The 20,711-nt window shown below is 25.9% G+C and overlaps 4 protein-coding genes across 4 annotated transcripts; 2 read left to right on the top strand and 2 right to left on the bottom strand.

The window, feature by feature from the left end:
* Window positions 1-2,156: 2,156 nt before the first annotated feature.
* Window positions 2,157-2,585, bottom strand: LOC113854226 (egg cell-secreted protein 1.1-like). Its single transcript, XM_027485125.1, has one exon. It carries the CDS (start codon window positions 2,583-2,585, stop codon window positions 2,157-2,159), a length of 429 nt encoding a protein of 142 aa, XP_027340926.1.
* A 4,803-nt stretch (window positions 2,586-7,388) lies between these two features.
* LOC113854223 (protein trichome birefringence-like 43) lies at window positions 7,389-11,939 on the top strand. The gene is made up of 5 exons (XM_027485118.1): window positions 7,389-7,660; window positions 9,136-9,307; window positions 9,930-10,105; window positions 10,413-10,571; window positions 11,639-11,939. Exons 1-5 carry the CDS (start codon window positions 7,389-7,391, stop codon window positions 11,937-11,939), a joined length of 1,080 nt encoding a protein of 359 aa, XP_027340919.1.
* Window positions 11,940-13,144: 1,205 nt separating this feature from the next.
* On the bottom strand, window positions 13,145-13,555 carry LOC113854222 (egg cell-secreted protein 1.2-like). The gene has a single exon (XM_027485117.1). The coding sequence runs from the start codon at window positions 13,553-13,555 to the stop codon at window positions 13,145-13,147; it is 411 nt and encodes a 136-aa protein (XP_027340918.1).
* A 4,592-nt stretch (window positions 13,556-18,147) lies between these two features.
* LOC113854221 (soyasapogenol B glucuronide galactosyltransferase-like) lies at window positions 18,148-19,590 on the top strand. The gene has a single exon (XM_027485116.1). The coding sequence runs from the start codon at window positions 18,148-18,150 to the stop codon at window positions 19,588-19,590; it is 1,443 nt and encodes a 480-aa protein (XP_027340917.1).
* The last annotated feature ends 1,121 nt before the right edge of the window (window positions 19,591-20,711 follow it).

The raw sequence follows: 20,711 nt of genomic DNA, 5'->3' as shown, positions 1-20,711 counted from the left end.
AATTTGAAGGTAAATTTATGTTTTCAATTGACATTCTCTATATATAAAATTATCCTACATGCTATTTTACATATAAAATGATGGTAAAAATCAAGATATAAAGTATATATTTAGCCACATCAATCATTAAAAATTCTCTAACTCTGCCATTGCAGAGTATCTTTTCATGTAATTTATAAAAATAACATAAACTATTATACAAGATATAGGCTATCACACTACCCATGTGATAAATGGAATTTATAATTTGTATTAAGCGATTAGTAACTTAGAAAGAGTAAAACTATATCTATCATGTTATAGGATCGAATAAAATCATTCTAAACGATAAAATTTAACATAAAATTCAAACAAGAGATCACAGTTTAAACTCATATGTTAGTTGGTTACCACTGTCTAACTTGAGAGTATTATAATAATTGCAACAAAACATTACATATATATACATATGTGTGTGTATTACACAACAAAATGCAATTGAAAGGTTAAAATGTACCATTTTGATACTTTATAGTATTTAAAGAAAATTTAAAATTCTGATGCATATTTGGGTTTTTTTACTCCAATTGTCCATGAGTGAATACTTGCTCTGACAAGTATAACCCAATACGTTGAAGGTTATATATAATAAAACATAATGATACAAAATATTATTTCCATTCTAAGAATTATAAACAAAATACAAATAAAAATGTTAATAAACCAACCTCAATAATTAATAAATTTATACTTCTTACAAAATTTATCATCATGAGCATGCATTTTAGAGTCTACAGTACGCTGTAATATATTTAAAAAAACTAACTTATTAATTATTAATACGATTCATTTTAATAGTTCTTATAGAACTATTTGAATTAGACACTTAATTTACCAGTGGGTGAGACAAATAAGAGGACGTATGAATGCAGTTTTTTCTTAATAAGTTTATATATTATTATTCCTAATAATTTATGTCTCAAAGTTAATTAAGGACCTACCTTCAGAAACCTTATTGTGTTTATGAATTGCACATATATATGCTGGTTCTTAACAGCTTTGAAATTTAAATTGCAAAACAAAGTAAAGCAAATCTTTCATGCAACCACAATGTATATTTGAATAATAATAATTATTATTATTATAACAAATTGAAGAAAAATTAGTAAACTATCAATATTAATTTTTCTTTTGGGTAAAAATTATTTAAAATAATACGGAGTGTAAAATTTAATGATAAAAAGAAACGAAATGAGAAGTATTTCCTTTCAAATTATTATTTTTTCTGCATATGAGATTAGAACTATAACTAATTTTATTTGGATCTAATTAATTTTTTATTAATTACTGAGGTAAATTTAAAATATATCATATGAATTAAATAATGTTAATACAAATAAATATAATCCTTTTTTTAATTGTATGTATTCAATATAATTCCATTATCTACATACATGTTAGTGTGATAATCATAATACATGAAAAGTATAACATATATGGTAAAACTTTAGACAAACATTTTTTATCTCCCAATTATTTGTAGTATTAAGTTTGTTAATATTAAAAATACAACAATTGACATTTCTTCATGTATATAATAATTTTGACGTTATTTAATTTTAACTCTCAAAAAGTTATTCAAAATCCAAACATTTTAAAAATCAAATTAATGTAATATGTCTTTAATCGGTTAAATAAACAGTTTAATCTTTTTAAGTATTATGAACAATAATACTATTATACTATAAAACATTAATATTCCTTCTTTAACATTAACTTTTTGATTGAGTTGGAAAGATTGAAAATTTGGATAACAGTGAAAAGTAAAAGGAGTACTTGTCCAAATTACCATGAGCCTTTTTTCTATTTTTGTCCTAAACAAATAAAATAAAAAATTATTGATAAAAAAAAAGTATTATACTCGAAACTCGATCGCTCAAAAGTCTAATACCAATCAAGAGTTGAGGAGGCACATTCTCACGGCCTTTTGTTTCTCTTTGATCAATAGCTTTATCAATTAAATTTTAAAACAGGTTATATTTAATTGTAGTTCAGTAGGAAATAACAAGGTGATTTATAGCAAGGACATGAGACAACGTAGAATTGAAACAAAGAAAAGGAAACAAAATTGTAATTTTATTAGTTATTCAACGATGTACTATGTCAAGGCTATTAATTTATGGAGCAATAATCTCATTTTGCTCTATAGATAATGGTAGTAGTGGTGGTGGTGGAGGTGAATTATGAACAGCTTCATCATCACAATAGCCATCTAATATATCGGTCTCTTCAGTGGTGAAACCTAGAGATTCAACAATGTTAGGCCAGCAATCATGTCCAATCACCCTAATTGCTTGGCAGCAATCATGGCCTAGGTAAGTCTCACCATTCACAAAAAATGTTACAATTTCACCACTACATGCATGCAGCTTCAATAGTGACTCCCAACAATTAGAGGGTTCACCTTGCATCTTCAACCTAAATGCAAGGCTCATGGTAGATGATGGGTTGGAGAGTGATCTGGAATCAGCCACATATGTTGATGAGACCAATGCAGTAATTACTAACGCAACAAGAATAAAGGGGTTTTGAGTATTGGATGCCATTTTGGTTTTAGAAGAAAAAGGTGAAATGATGTTTGTGCTTAGTGTGGATGATTTTGGTGAAAAGTAGCAAAGGGTTTATATAGTGGGGGTTGTGCAAGTAGTAGTAACAGTTGGTGTATGGGAAGATGAAGAGTGTGAAAATAATTTTGTGGTGGTTACATAAGGAAAGTGAATAAGATTCGAGGAGGTTGTTCATATTCTCCATATTAATTGATTAATGATTGATATTATAGATTAATCACTTTACTAATATCCATTATTTTAATTGACCGTTAAGAAGATATAACGTTATAAACCAAGAGTCTGCATCTTAGACAACACGCAGGTAAATGAATGTTGTGTGTATTCTGTAAATTTTTTTAAATGGTTATTTCCTTTTTATAAGATAACATCTAATCTGATTTATATAGATGTTATTTTAAAAAAATGGATATAATATGTTTTGCTTTGTAAAAGTAGATGATGGGTGCATTACATTAATTGACTCAAAACTTGTTCATTATCCGACGACAACCATAAACGACCATTATTAGGTTTGGTATGTTTGGAACATGGAGCTGCAATGGTTATCATTTTTGTGCTTGAATGTGTATAGGCTTCATAGCTTTGCTCTACATCATGCAACATATATATATTGTAGAAAAACAATATCTCATACACGATATTTTTTTTATATTATTTATTCTATTATATTATTATAAACGAATTGTAACGAAGTCATGATAAATTCTCACTTTGCTGAACCAATTGAGGTTTATATTAACGAAGTGAAATCAGAAGGGTAGTTCCCTGCTTGACCATATATAAAAATAGAACCGATCAATATTTGATTTGTGTAAGTTTCATAATTAGCAACTTTTTACTCAGTGCATTATATACATGTTTTTAAATTCAAGTAACTTTTATAGTACTTATTTTATGAAAATAGTAAATATTCTTATTATTAGAATTAAATATTCTATTTTACTGTTTGTCAACAAATAAAGGAGAGTAACATTTAAATTTACGGAAAAAATTGTGAAAAATAAATTATTTGAATCAAGAGACATTGGTCATTCTTATTGTTATGGAGTGTCAAAATTTAAAAATTAAATTTAACTTAAGCTTGATTAATATTTTAATAATTTTCAATTTTAATTTATAAAATAAATTACTTTAATTTGATATTTAATATATTAAGGTTCAAAGTTTAAAATTTAAATCAAATTTAAATAAAAATTGAATATAAATAATTGTTTAAAAAGAATAAAAAAATTATTAAAAATTAGATATTTAAAATAAGAGAATAAGTCATGTATCTTAATTAAAAAAATAATTCCTAAATAAATTCTATCTTAAGAATAAATATTTACATTTCTAATATAAAAAGTAGAACAAATACCCTATAAAATTTAGCTAATATAAGGCTATAATATATTTCCAAGGCTTACATCTGAAGCTTTATATGATCTTTTGAATGGAGTGAGTTATTTTTTGCAAAGTAGAAAAATAAGAAATCATCTATCTTTGAATTCTTACAGAATAGTACTACTTTGTATTTTAAATTAAATTGATAATAAATAATTTTTATTTTTTTACTTTACAAACAAATTCATTTTAGAGAAAATCGTCCAAAATTAATGATTGCAAATATGTCTTAGAAGTTTTATCTTTATTCTTGTTAATGTTTAACTTTCATTAATTACTTTTAATAGTTTAATAGATTTTCAAACAATACTAATTATTGATAACTATTCTACAGAATCAAATATATTTCTATTTCTTAAAAATAAAAACAAAATCAATTCTAGTTCTTAAAATATATATTTAATTTTCTTCAGAAATGCTCACAAGTCACAATTTAATTTATTGAAAAAGAGATAAAATTCAAAATACAAATATATTTGGTTTAGTTAGAATAAATTTTTAATTCTAATTAACCTAATTAAAAATAATTTATATTAAATTGGATTGGATTGCATTGCATTGCATTATTCAATTTTTATTTATGTATTATTTTTAATTTGTTTAGAACATGGAAAAAAAATACATTTTATTATATATTTTATGCTATTTTTAATTAAAAATTATTCTTATAAAAAAGTTGTATAGTAAAAAGGCTTAATTGTATTTTTAAATTAAATGTCTCCCCCAAAAGATTTATTTAATAATGAATAAAAATGTAACAAATCTGTAACGCATTACTAATTTATACAAATTTATAAACAAAAATATAAAAATAATTAAATATAAACATTTATTCTACTTTCCACATTATTTAGTATTTTTATTTGAATAACTTGTACATTTTGTTTTGCTAATTTATATAGATAAAAGAACATTTCCCACATTCATTATAATTATATTTTTATTAATTGTTGGATAAATTTTTTAGGTTAAGAAATTACAAGGACCAATAATTCAATTAACCTAATAAAAAACAAAAATCCTTCAAAGACAAATGTATTACCACTTAGAAGAAAGTCCTCTAATTGAAGATTTAGATCACCAAATTATCCTCTAAAAATTTAAATGTTATTACATTAGTCTTTCAAAAATTTGTCACTGCAAGTCTTTTTAACACGATTTTAGTTATCCATAGCCATTGATATTTGATATGATTTATGAATGCTCCTAAAATTAGTTCTCATAAATTATAAAATTTTAACATAGACTTTGTTATTACTTGAGAATGAGACAACGTGCATTTAAATATGTCAATTTGCATCATTTTAAAATATGTCTAACATAGCATGTATGAATAGATTATACATACAGTATATAATCATTACAAAAATTATATTTAAAATTAATATTTGTAAATATTAAAATTTTAAAAATAAATTTAGTTATATTTACAAAAATTAAAAATATAATTTATCCTTATTTTACATGATTAATTAATAAATATTATAATTGGCTTATAAATAGGTAAGAAAATGGAGTCAGTTTTTGTTTTCTTTGTTTTAAAAAAATATGTATGACATAAAAGGTAATAAAAAACGGATTAGGAAGTAGTAATATAATTAAATTATTAATGGTTTGGAACAATATTTTATACTAACATTAAAAATATATACATATATATATATATATATATATATATTCACTCAATAAAATTTATTCAAATTAGTAGACAAAGGTTTATATAATTTTTACTTACTTTTATCTATTCAAATAATATTTTCTTATTTTACTCTTTTATTTATTATTTCACTGCTAATCTAAACAAACTCAAATGATTTTTTTAAATAAACTCTAATGTTTTCTTAAGATAAGAAGTGAAACAAGAAAATGAATAAAAATAATATAAAAATATATTATTTAGATGAATGAAAATACAAAGAAAAAAATCTCTAAATGGATAAGTGAAAGAGAGAGTGAAAAAAGAACAGTATTAAAAATTTTAATAATTATGAAGCTTTTTGTCTATTGCACAAATATTATTAAAATAAAATATTTTTTAAAATAAAAGACATTGTGTGTGTGTGTGTGTAAAAAACATTTAAGGTTGGGAAGTGTGTGTAGAAACACAAAGTAGAAACTTTGATGTTGCAATCCAATTCTTTCTTAGTTCGTCTTAGGGGGCGATACGATTGGGAATTATACCTCTTCTTGTTTTTACTAGGGTTCTTAGTTGTGTGTGTTGTGTTATTAAAACATTTAATTCTATGATTAATGTATGTGTTATGTGTTATGTGATTAAAACGTTTAATTCTACGATTAATTTTATTATTAAATTTTTTAATAAAAAATTACTAAATGATGCAAAAGTGGATATAATCTAATGATTAAAGTTTCTTTATTAAATAACATGCTTATTATTATTTACTAAAATTTATTAAAAAATTTAAAAGTAGGAGAGAAAATTATTAAATTAAAAGTAAAAATTATTAAATTATGAATAAGAACCATATCATTTTTGTATTCCTTTTAATAAATTTTAGTCATTAATTAAGAATATGTTTAAAAGAGTGTATTGTTATAATTTCTTCTATATTAATATATTTATTATTTTTCATGATAAATGAATGCAAAATTAAAACATGGTAAATCTTATTTTAGATAAACTTATATAAAAGACTTTATAGAAAAAAATAATATAAAAATAAATAAATTTAAGTTAAAGATATTCCTAAATTTTGAACAAGTTAAATGAGAAATTTTTTTAAAAAATAGTAAAATATAAAAGTATGTGTTTTTTATTTTTAAAAAGAATTTTATTTTTTAAAATAAAAAATAAATATATTTTTTGTTTCTAAAAAAGAAAAAACTCTTTAAAAAGTAAATCAAACATACTCCTAAATTTATTTATTTATTTTTTCTTAAACTACAAACAGTTGAAAGCAATCTTACTCCAGGTATAGGACAATACAAATGCATTTATTAATACTCGAATTCAAGATCATAAGATAAGTTGGAATGACATTTTGCCAATAAATTTATAAGTGGTACATAAATTATTTTTAACTTACAAAAGAAATTCTATTTATTTTTTACATTATTTTTTTTTTTACTTATAAAAACTTTTTTAAAAGTTTGCATAAACTAAGTATAACCAAATATAAAAGGAAAATTTTTATTTTATTTTATTTTATTTTATTTGTTCCTTCTTCATCTCTTATCCTCACTACTCTTTGTATCTCTGAATTGCATATATAATTCAAGCTTTAATATAAAACCACAGACAAATATGTAACCGTTTGCTTCCGTCACCCTTTTGGCAGATACCAATTAATCATCACATTTGCAAATAAAACTCCAAACCCAAACACCACCACCAACCCTTGTCTACTGCCATCTTTTCACCTCTCTTTCGTTTCCATGGGATCTATCTCCATATCATTTGTGCTGTTTCTTACCCTTTTCATTCAGATACATGCAAGTGATTATCTTTATCACAAGGAGTCAAGAGGCTTTGCAAAGAATGGCTGTAACCTGTTTGAAGGAAGCTGGGTCTATGATGATTCCTACCCTCTTTATGAAACCTCACAGTGTCCCTTTATAGAGAAGGAATTTGATTGTCAAAACAATGGTAGACCAGACAAGTTCTATCTCAAGTATAGATGGCAACCCACATGGTGCAACTTACCAAGGTACACATACCTCTGATTTGTTCTTTTTTCTTTTTCTACTTTGCTTTTTTTTTTATCTGTGCCTTCCCAGTTTGATTGTTTCTCACCCAACAAGATGAACATAGATTCATAGTTTTTGCCGGCGGTATACCTTTTTTCTTTTTCAAATACTTTTAGTTCTTAAAATTATTTTAAAATAATTTTTATTAAAAAGTATTTATTATATGAGAATACAACAAATATAATAAATATATTTTTATATAAAAAAACTATTTTATATACTTTAATATTATTAAAATTTTTAAAAATTAAAGTAAATACTTTTTTATTTTTTTATTTTTCTTTTTCCCAAAATTAAGTTTTCTTTTCCATATGTTGTGGTCACTTTAACCTATTCCGTCTCAGTTACTTTTGAAACTGGTGGTTCTTTTTAAGTTTTAACGCTACAAAAGGTTAGACTTTTAATGTAGAAGAAGACAATGACAACTAAGCATAAAATAAAGAGAGTTGCAATAAATACAATTGTATTTATTATATTTACTTAAAATTTATATATTTATTATTATTATTATTATTATTATTATTATTATTATTATTATTATCATTGAGTGTAGTATTTATCTAATTATAATTTTCAAAAATTATATTTTAAATAAGTAATCATAGACTTTTTTTTATAGAAATATATCATTTTTACAATAATATTTTTAATATCTTTTAAGAAAAACTTTAAAAAAGAGTGTAAAATTAATTAAGATATTTATACGTGAAATATATCATTTATTATAGAAAAAGACAATTACAAATAAGCTAAAGGAGAAATGCAAATGCCCTCTCCACTCTTAAATAAAGTAAAATATAATTAAATTGTATTTATTAAAAAATTAATTAATCTTATTTAATATTCTTTATTTGATGTAAAAAATTAATTATATTTATTACATATCTTTCATAATATTTATTGTACAAAAAATTATATAATTTAAGGATGATTTAAATTTTTTATTGGCATTAAATGATATTATTTGATGGTAAGAGTGGATGAGTTTATTTTTAAACTTTTTGAATTCGGTTTGATAAATATTTGGTTAAACTAGTTTATTTAATTAAATAAAAAATTAAATTTAAAATTAAGTTTGATTATTTAAATGAGTCAAAACTCAAATTTTTAGTAGGTTCGATATTAATATTTTTTTATAATATTTTTTTATTTTATTTCCTAATGTTGTTTGTTCCTTTCACATGATAGAAACATAAAATAAGTTTGCACAATATTATTTTCATTCCTTTTCTACCATGTGACAAATATTCTTATATTTATTGAGAATGTTATTCATCCCAACATTGCTAAGTGCATGAGTCGGCAGAGTTTCTTAGATGCTGTTTTGAATTGCTTTAAACCATGTTCTCAAATTGGAACACATTCTGTATACTACTTAGTGGATGAGAGTTTGACCCACTTATGATCATTTTTAATGAACTTTCTTCTTGTGTAGATTCAATGGTGAAGATTTCCTAAGAAGGCTCAGAGGAAGGAGCATCATGTTTGTGGGGGACTCTTTAAGTTTGAATCAATGGCAATCACTCACTTGCATGCTTCACACAGCTGTGCCACATGCTCAATACACCAATGTGAGGAGTGGATATCTCTCAATTTTCACCTTCCCGGTTAGATCTCTCTTACAACTTTATTTTTCTGTATTTTCTATGTACTTCTCGTAGTCATTGTCACAACTATAACTCATCACATATCTACACGAAAATTCACATTCACCCCAAATACATAGAGCTATGTTGAGGTAGTTGTGCTTCCAATTTTGACTCCAAAAGATTAGTTGCAAAAAATATAAAATATTATTTGGGTTGAAAACATGCGTATATATATGCATGGATAATCATGAAAATCAAATAGAGCATTGCAGTCAGGTTTTAACAATTTAAATGCAATCATGCAATGATATAATAATAGCACCCTTCTAAGAGCTGGATTTTACTCTCAAGATGATAGATTCCCACACATGCAAGAAAGGAAAAGTAACCAAACAATTTATCGTAGGAAGGTGGTAATGATAAAAGGGAATGATGTCATGTGTTCTGTTAATAACCAATTAGTTTATACCATATAGTTTATATCCATTGCCTGGGGTGGAATTAAATCTTCATTTAATAACAATGGATTAAATTTCAAACACGAACTAGAATGTTGTTTGTGATATAATCTCAACTTTAGGTTCAATTCTCGAGTCAAATACGCACATATAACATTGTTTGTGTATCACAAAATTTGCAGGCATATGATGTTAAGGTGATGTTCTCACGCAATGCATTTCTGGTGGACATTGTTGGTGAAAGTTTTGGTCGAGTCCTGAAACTTGATTCAATTTCTGCCGGCAAATCATGGGCAGGAATAGACGTGTTGATATTTGACTCTTGGCATTGGTGGCTTCACACAGGAAGAAAACAACCGTATGTTAAAAAGCCCATACCCTAACACATTACATTATTTTATTAGAAATTTGGGAGTGGACCAAATTTAAGAATGTTGGAAAAAGAGTGTTAAATTTTGAGTGAATTATTTGTTTAAAATTTTTTAACCATTTGAACCAATAGCCTATTTACTTATATACTACTTAACTTATTGCTAACTTGTCATTTTTTAACCTTCTTATTTAACATATTTCACATGCAAACTTTGTAACAAAGTTCTCTTTTTCTTTTTTCCTCTTACTTTGTGCTTGGAGATGGGATTTCATTCTTTCTCTTTTTTCAACAGATGGGATTTCATTCAAGTAGGGAATCGTACAATCAGAGACATGGATCGCTTGGTTGCATATGAGATTGCAATGAAAACTTGGGCCAAATGGGTTAATGAAAATATTGACCCTACCAAAACAAGGATATTCTTCCAAGGAGTCTCTCCAGATCATCAAAAGTAAGTATCTCCAATCACTGAATGGACTATAATTAGATGAAAGTTACAAAATTATGATATCAATGCCATTTCTTTTTTAAAATAATTTACTAAAGTGACACAGTTATGACGGCTTACCAAAATCTACTGGGAAACTCACTTTCCAAGTTTGTTCCTTGTTATCTTTTGAGGCTTGTAAGAAACTTCAAAATATTTCATGGCACAAAAAATTAATTTCAAATTATAAATGAAAATATATATATATATTTGTCGATGCCTTTCCTTTTCTATCCGATCACTTTTTTGTCAAAACGTCCGTTTTACTTAAGGGTACCCACTTTGATTGGATAGTTGGGCTTTCGTCAAAATTCTAACTCAATTTTTTCCGAAAAAGCATATTCTGAATTTTCAAACTTTATATATATATAGCCCAACCCATAATGAATTAAACAGAATACGATATTGAGACCATAACAAAAAAAATAATTAAACAAAAAGCATGATCACTAACAAATTAATGTTGAATTAGCCTCTATTAACATATCTTTTTCTCTTTTTCAAATTAAAATATTAATATAAAAATATTGAAAAGACTTCAAAAGATGTTGTTATAAAAAAAAATAGAATAATAAATAAATAAAATATCTTTCATAAGTTAGAAATGATTCATATGCTCTAATTTTAATGAAATTAAATTAGGGAAATTTTCAAAAATTAAAGAAATATAAATTATTTTGAACTTATAAATAAAGTTTTATTATTTTTTATATTAATTTTTTTCTCTTATAAGAGTTTTTATTATTTTAATGAAAAAATTATTGTTATAGATATATTACTATTTGTTATCAATATCAAATTTTAATATAATGTATTTTACTTTTAACACGGACCCTTAACATCTATTTGAATTGTTAAAAAAAAAGCTATATTAATAAAAACCAATTTAACTTTACAATTCTTATGTGTTAGTACATTATAATTCTTTTGTAATAGTTGTCATCATAAAAATATAAAGCATATATAAATAAACAAGAAATTAACATACTATTATGTACAATTGGAGTTCACTTTTGTCTGAATTGTTTCAGTCCACAACAATGGGGTGAGCCAAATGCAAACTTTTGTGAAGGGCAAACTAGGCCAGTGGTGGGAAAATGGTATCCAGGAGGGCCACACCCAGCAGAGTTGGTCTTAGAGAGAGTGTTAAGAGCCATGCAAAAGCCTGTGTATTTGCTGAACATTACTACCCTTTCACAACTAAGGAAAGATGGCCACCCTTCTGTTTATGGATATGGAGGACATTTGGGCATGGATTGCAGCCACTGGTGCCTATCTGGTGTTCCTGATACTTGGAATGAGCTTTTATATGCTAGTTTCATTCAAATTTAAGTTCCTATACATTCTGATTGTTGCTGCTTATTACAACTAAAATGGGCCCTTAAAAAATGCATAATTTAAGTCCATCTACAAGTTATCTCATCTTATATTTTAAAATGGTTTTATTTTGGATTTTAATTTTGACTCCCGGTCGCAACTCGAACTTGGAATTCAAGTCATATAAGTAACAATGCGTATTCAAAATACAATTATAAAACGTTAACATGTACCTCCTTTTCATATTGAATATAATTCATCTAAACCATTTTGATGAACGATGATAGTAAAGAAATTCAAACCTCTGATGACATGTTTATGATATTTTCTAATAAAATTGTTCATGAGTGAATACTTGCTCTGACAAGCATAACCCAAATGTTGTAAGATATTAAATCAAGACAAAAATATAAGGAATTATAACTAAAACATAATTCTTAAAACATAAATAAATATGCTAATAAGCCAACCTCAGTCATTGATAATTGTTAGAAAATTTACCGTGATGATCATATGTATTATTGTAGAGTCTACACACTGTAATATATAAAAAGGAAATAATTAATTTATTATTAACTATTAATGAGATTCATTTTAACAGTTATTATAGAAAGTCATTTTCATTAGACACATATTATAAGTGGTTGAGAGAAATGAGGTCCTATGAATGTTTAGAGATATTATTCATTGCTAATAGTTTGTCTTAAGTTAACGAAGGACCAACCATCAGAAACCTAATTACTCGTACATTGATGATTCTTAAAACCTTTGAAATTTAAATTACAAAACAATTAAACTCGCAAGCAAAGCTCTCAATGCAAACACAATGTATATTTGGCTTTGACCAATAGCTTTATCAACTAGATTTTAAAACAGGTTATATTTTATATTTTATTATAGTTTAGTAGGCATTAACAAGGTTACCTGTTGCAATAAAACCACCAAGATACAAGGTTTTCAAATTCAACAAATTAAAAAAGATGAGCCAAGTTACTATAAGTTAAGAAAGGAAATGCTAGTGCAACAACCTATTGGGCACAGAAACACAATATTCACAACATATAATTGATCCAGAGTTCAGAACTTATATATCAGCAACCCAAAAGCACAATTGAATTTCTCAGTGAGTGCAAAGGACGTGTGACAACATAGAATTGAAACAATGAAAAGGAAACAAAACTATATTTTCATAAGTTATTCATTAATATCCAATGAGAATGTTATTCTTTTATGGAAGAATATAATGGTAGTGGTGGTGGAGGTGAATTATGAACAGCTTCGTCATCACAATAACCATCTAATATATCAGTCTCTTCAGTGGTGAACCCAAGAGATTCAACAATGTTAGGCCAGCAATCATGTCCAATCACCCTAATTGCTTGGCAGCAATCATGGCCTAGGTAAGTCTCACCATTCACAAAAAATGTTACAATTTCACCACTACATGCTTGCAGCTTCAATAGTGACTCCCAACAATTAGAGGGTTCACCTTGCATCTTCAACCTAAATGCAAGGCTCATGGTAGATGATGGGTCGGAGATTGATCTGGAATCAGCCATATATGTTGATGAGACCAATGCAGTAACTACTAACGCAACAAGAATAAAGGGGTTTTGAGTATTGGATGCCATTTTGGTTTTAGAAGAAAAAGGTGAAATGATGTTTGTGCTTAGTGTGGATGATTTTGGTGAAAAGTAGCAAAGGGTTTATATAGTAGAGGGTGTTAGTAACAGTTGTTGTATAGGGAGATAAAGAGTGGGAAAGCAATTTTGTGATGGTTACATAAGGGAAGTGAATGGGATAAGAGGATGTTCAGCTTCTCCATATTAATTGTAGAAAACAAGATTCTGTGGAATTTAAATGCCAATTGATTCTGAATGTGTCTATGTGTCACCTTTATAATTAGAGATTAATCAATTCATAAATATCCAGTAATTTCTTTTGGCCGTTAAGAAGATTGTACATAATATATTAGAGATTGTATTGGATGCAAGAGTCTGTATATCTGAGAACACACAAGTTAATGAATTTTGTACATAATATAAAAGTCATATATTTATTATTATGAGGTGCAAATTTTTTTAAATGATTATTCACAGTTTTTTTTTTCACTCCAAATTTTAAATTACGACTGGTTCAATTGTGATATATTATGAGATACTTTAGAAATGTTTGAATCATACAAGTACAAGAGAGAATTAAGTTTTATATTAACTATATAATAATTAAATTATATTAATCTAGTTAAACAATATAAAATAGTAAATAAATTTTTTATTAAAAAATAAAAAATTACTTTTATAATTTATTTAAAGTATCTATATTCATATTTATCTCTATTAAAATTTGCGCATATTTATACATACTCATACTCTACTCGTTAAAGATAAATTTTACGGATACCTATTAAATACTTTACCTATTATTATCTCTAATTATTGAAATTAGAATATCTTAATTTAAAACAGTAAACACATGCTTATAAACGCACCCATTAATCCAACACACGTTTAAAATCTAGAAACTAACATGAGGAATTTCCAGATAAATGTCACATCCCAACTGGTTTCCAAACACATGATAAGTCAACAAATTGTCTCACTTAAATTAACGATTTTCACAAATAAAATTAAAATGAATATACATAATAATTATTAAACAAAATTATTGAAATGATACATAATAATTGGAGGAAAATTTGTCTTATCAATATACTTCTGGTGATATAAAACAATACCAAAAATGTAAACAAGATAAAATTTACATGGAATATAATAACATCAGTGTAACTAAAATTCATTCTTATATTATTTAATAATTTTTTATTTGATAATTTAATTCAAAAATCAATCGTTATATTATAAAATTTAATCATAATCACATATATTAGATCTATAAATTTTCAGATGAATTTAAAATTTATTAATATTTTTTATACATCAAAATTAATATAATATACATATATTTTTAATTAATATTTGATTATATTTTTATAGTTATTTAATTTTAATATAAATAATTCAAATAATATATATTTATAATTCAACAATTGAATTAATATAAATTATATTTTATATATTGTAATTAACGATATAAAAATTGTATAATAATAAAAATAATCTGAACGGAACTATTTTGTCATAGTTACACTGTTCATTCGTGTACTTTCATTTTGATTCTACGGCCAAAAGAAAGGCATTAAGATCTGTCGCTGCACAGTCTCTGGGATCATTATCGATAAATGGTATAACGTCACAAAAGCATTAGTATCTGTCATTGCGGTCTATCTTTATCAAACGGAATCGTGTACGTTATGAAAAAATGGAGTTGTAATTTTTCAATTATGAGTATTTTTTAATTGTTATCAAGTTAAATATTTTTTAATATTACAATTTTATTTTTATTTCAATGTCAATTCAAATTTTAAATTTTTTATAATTTATTTAATAATTTAATAGTACTCAAGCACTGTCTATAAAAATTACTAATTTTTAATAAATATTAAACTTCACTAAATTAATAGAATTGAAAGTTCTTTTTGGATAAACAATTTTCACAAAAATTAATGTGTAATTAAAAGATAATTCTCATTTCATTTGACAGTTTTATTTAATGTGTAATTAACTTCTATAAGTGAATTTGTTCACTATTTTTTACCATATCAAGTAGATTTTTCTAAATTAAGTAATTTTTAAAAAGTTTTTAAAGAGTTTTGTTTCTAACATAGACATAGCTCTTCTTCTTCTTCTTTTGGGTAGCCAAAAATAATAATTAGTTGTTACGTATCTTCCTAAGTTTGAATCTCTCTAAATTATCTATGAGAAATGGCTAAAAAAAATTAAGTGGAAGATAAATGGTCTCTTTCTCAAAATTTTTGATTGTCTATACAATTTCCTTAAAGATGTAAAACTCTTTGGCTAGAACTATTTCAACATTGACTTGTAAATTATGTGTACAAAATTAAAACACTAATATTATATTATTTAATGGTTAAATTAATAAAATTTAAAATGTAGAAAATATCTAAAAACTTTTAACTTGTGATAAACGAGGATATTTTTAATAACTGGTGGCAAGCAAGGATAGGATTACCTATTTACTAAAAACTCTTACATATTTTATCTCACCAAATATTTTAAATGTATTGTCAAGTGTGTTACTTATACTAAACATTAGTGAGATAAAATTATTTGAAATCAAGTTAAATTATTGAAAATGGTAATAAGAATTATAGGAATGATAACTTTAAGAAAATTGGTTAAGAAATAGTTACATTATTATATATTTTAAAATACTTAAGTTTTTGTATTATGACAATAAAGTGTGACCACATAATTTTGCACAAATATTTCTAAATGTATTGTCTAGTGTGCTACTTGTGCTAAACATTAATAAGGTAAAATCATTTAGAATCAAGTTAAATTGTTGAGAATGATAATAAGGATTATAGGAATAATAACTTTGAGAAATAGTTGTGATATTCCATATTTTGAAATACTTAAGTTTTTGTTGTATAATCATAAACTGTGACCACATAATCTTGCACAAATGTTTCTTAATTTTTTTGTTATTTAAAGAGGAAGAAGATAAAATTTTGAAATTTTTTACAATTTTTGACTTAAGCAAATTTTTTGTCTTAAACAAAAATCATTATTTTACTAAATTCGCCTAAATAAGAGAATTTTTTTGCTTAAGTTAAAATCACTTTTTGTTAAATTTGATTAAGCGAACAAAAATATATTACAAGACACAGTTCTCATCAAAATTGCAGAGAATCTAGATCCGTTGCGTCATGCTTTCCTTTTTCTCTCTACTTTGCATCTTATCTTGAGTTAAATAATGAAACAGCTATTTCGTTTTTCCTTTTTAAGTAATCTTTCTTGAACCACTGCAAAAGTAGATACTCAACTACATTATTGTTAGTTATGGAAATAGATAACAGTGACTACCAGCTAATTTTTTTAAGGGTAGGTGTAGTTTATTTAATTAATTGATTTAATTTAATTTTTTTAAATTTAATTAATCAAATCATTTAAAATTGAGCTTAAAATTTTTTTCTTAAACTATTAATATAACTTATTTAAAATTCATAAAATTTATAATAATATATTAAATAATTCTATACAAAAATTATAATATAATAATATATTAAAATTTAATTAAATTCATCACAAGTACAATTTAACAAGAAAATTAAAGATAATAATTTTTAAAAATTATTTGTTATTACTATTTTTAAAATATTTTTATTTTAATAATATTTTTCTTCATTTTGAAGGTTGATTAACAACATGAAGATATCTTAAAAATCTGATAGTATATTTGTTACTTCTCATTTACTATAAAAGAAATATTGTTATTTGTATATTTTAAATTTTTGTTTGTTACACTTATTAATTTTAGGTTTGAAACTTATTTAGTTATATTGTATTTGTTGATATAATGTGTAAGATTTTGTACTACTAAATTTGTTTAATAATTTATAAATTAATGTTTATTTTATTGTATTTTTTATATGTGTAATGATTTACTTATTTAAATTAAATATGTGATTTGAAAGTAATAAATAAGAATATATAATTTTATTATACATATTCAAAGTGTTGAATCATTTTTTAATAATTTATTTAAATATAAACCTTACTTTTACAAAGAAAAAGTTATTTAGTTAGTTTAATAGTTTATTTATAAAAAATTTAATAACTTATTGTGTGTCTCAATATAAATTAAGTAAAAAAAGTTGAAAAAATCAAATGGACTTTAAAAAAGTTCTAACTAAACTTAATAAAATATTAAACAGGCCAGACTTGTTGATGCAAAATTTATTCTAACCTATTTTTATTTATATACATCATCTTTATATTTTAATTTTTCAATGTAAATTAAATTATATATTTTGTGTTCTGTGTTTACGTAGAACTTAAATTAACTTATATATAACTTAAAGATATTTATTTAATCTTATTCAGTTGAAGGCGTGTACGTAATAAAAATCCCGAAATGAATGAATGCCTCTGCCTAAATTGTGTTGCGCGTGAAAGATTAAATTATATAACATGGCGGATGAGGGAACTGAACTTCACAATATTAAAGCAAATTCTTTAGTCTCATTTCCCCACACAATCTTCTTCGCTGATTACACGGCCAACAAACATTCCCTGTTGTTGATTCTAGATCTGTCATTATAAAACTTAATCCTTTGTATTGAAGGAAGAGCTGAAAAATGTTGAAGGGTATTTTTCTTCCCTATATGGTAACTAGTCACATAATTCCTCTAGTAGACATAGGAAGGATCTTCGCCATGCATGGCGTGGACGTCACTATCATTGCTACACCAGTAAATGCTGCAATTTTTCAAAGCTCCATTGATCGTGATTCAAGCCTTGGTCGCTCCATTCGAACCCTCATTCTTAAGTTCCCACATGTGGCTGGTTTGCCAGAAGGAATAGAGAACATCAACTCTTCAACTCCTGTAGCCATGTTCCCCAAAATCATGGAAGGAGTAACCATTCTTCAAGGCCAATTTGAACAACTTTTTCGTGACATCAAACCTGATTTCATAGTCTCTGATATGTTCTACCCTTGGAGTGCGAATGCTGCTACTGAATTGGGAATTCCAAGGTTGGTTTACATGGGTTCAAGTTATTTTTCTCACTGTGCAAGTAACTCCATTGAAGAATTCTCACCTCACACTAAGGTGAATTCAGATAGTGAGAGTTTTTTGCTTCCAGGGTTGCCGCACAAGTTGGAGATGACACGTTCTCAGTTACCCGATTGGGTCAGAGAACCAAACTTGTACACTAATTTACTAAAAATGATTAGAGAATCAGAGAAAAAGAGTTATGGGTCTCTGTTCAAAAGCTTTTATGAGTTTGATCGAGGTTATGAGGAGTATTACAATGCTGTGACTGGCACCAAGAGTTGGAGTTTGGGACCGGTTTCCTTATGGGTGAATCAAGATGATTCGGATGAGACTTGTAATGGACATGCCAAAGAAGAAAAACAAGAAAAAGATGATTGTCTTACATGGCTTGATTCAAAAAAAGAGAATTCAGTTCTCTACGTGAGTTTTGGGAGCATGAACAAATTCCTTGCGACACAGCTTGTGGAAATAGCTCATGCTCTTGAAGATTCTGGCTATGATTTCATTTGGGTAGTTAGAAAAGTTGATGATAATGTGTTGGAGGAATTTGAGAAGAGGGTGAGAGAAAGCAATAAGGGTTATCTAATATGGGGTTGGGCACCGCAAGTTCAGATACTAGAGCATCCTGCCACTGGGGCTGTTGTGACTCATTGTGGCATGAACACTGTTTTTGAAAGCGTGAACGCAAGTTTGCCAATGGTGGCTTGGCCTATTTTTGCTGAGCAATTTTTCAATGAGAAGTTGTTGGTGGATGTTCTGAAAATTGGAGTGGCAGTTGGAGCAAAAGAATGGAGAAATTTGCATGGCACTGCGAAGGAGGTATTGAAGAGGGAGGACATTGGAAAGGCAATTGCCAAAGTGATGGATGGTGGGGAGGAGTGTTTGGAAATGAGGAAAAGAGTCAAAGTTCTAAGTGATGCTGCAAAGAAGGCCATTCAAGTTGGTGGGTCTTCTTATAATAACATGAAAAATCTAATTGAGGACCTCAAGTCAATCAAACTTCAAAAAGAGGCAGCGGCTTAGTGAGTGGAAAAGATGAACAAGACACATTATTTTTGGGTCCCATGATATTTATGAGACTCATAAATAATGTGTTTTTATCTCTCTTAACTATGAGAATATATGTAATAGCACCTAGAACACTATTGCCTTATGGAAGATATGGCCTCTTGTAACTCAAATAATTTGGATTTAATTGCAAGTTATGGAAGATATTGGTGATGCTTTCAGAATTTCTTTACCTTGCTCGCTATTGTGTCATTTATTTTTGTTTTTGGTCCATATGTCATTTTCTTCTAAATGTTGGAGAATTGCAATTCGGGTTATTATATATATCCTACTAATCGTTAAACTTGCCAGTGAAACCGTGTCGTATTGGTTTGGTTTTGAAAGAACAAAATAATATATATATATATATATATATATATATATATATATATTATTTTACTTAAATTTAATTGCAAGTAAAGTAATAAATAAGAACATGTAAGATTTAAGTTAAATAAAAAGTTCAAATTGTGTATAAAAGTTTTTAGACTTATATTAATATAAAGAAGATCATGCCCCTATATATGTATAGGATAGGATCCTTTTAATACAAGGGATAAGTCTAAAAATTTATACAAAATCTTAACCATACAAATCAAATAATTTAATAGTTAAAAATTACTTTGGTGGTATTAATGGATCTTTTATATATATATATATATGAATGAATTTGAGAATATCATGCTTATGACACCTCTAATATGATTGGGAAAATGTTGCCTTCGTTAATGAATAGATGTTAAGTGGCACTCAATAAATAGGTATTATGAGTAGGGACAGCGACAAAGATGATAATGACGTGATAGAAGAAAATAACTGATTAGGTTATAGAAAAAGTTGGTTCTAAAAAAAAAAAAACACTCTTCCTAACATATTATCTATGCCAAAATTTAATAAAAATAAAAAATACAAAAAATATTAATTTAAAAAAAAAATTATAATTTTTCAATAAATTTTAATAAACTGTGATGAATATGTTATAAAGAGTGTATTAATAGTATTAGACTAAATGCACATCTCATACATAGACCAGTCATATCATCCTTTTCTTAAAATGAGCCTCTACTGATCTATAGAATAACAAGGTTTCATTGATT

The sequence above is a fragment of the Abrus precatorius genome, unplaced genomic scaffold (assembly GCF_003935025.1).
Source record: "Abrus precatorius isolate BTA unplaced genomic scaffold, Abrus_2018 Scaffold11, whole genome shotgun sequence".
In the NCBI taxonomy this organism is placed as follows: Eukaryota; Viridiplantae; Streptophyta; class Magnoliopsida; order Fabales; family Fabaceae; genus Abrus; species Abrus precatorius.
Note: the sequence above shows the minus strand (reverse complement) of the source record. Positions and strands in the feature narration are given on the sequence as shown.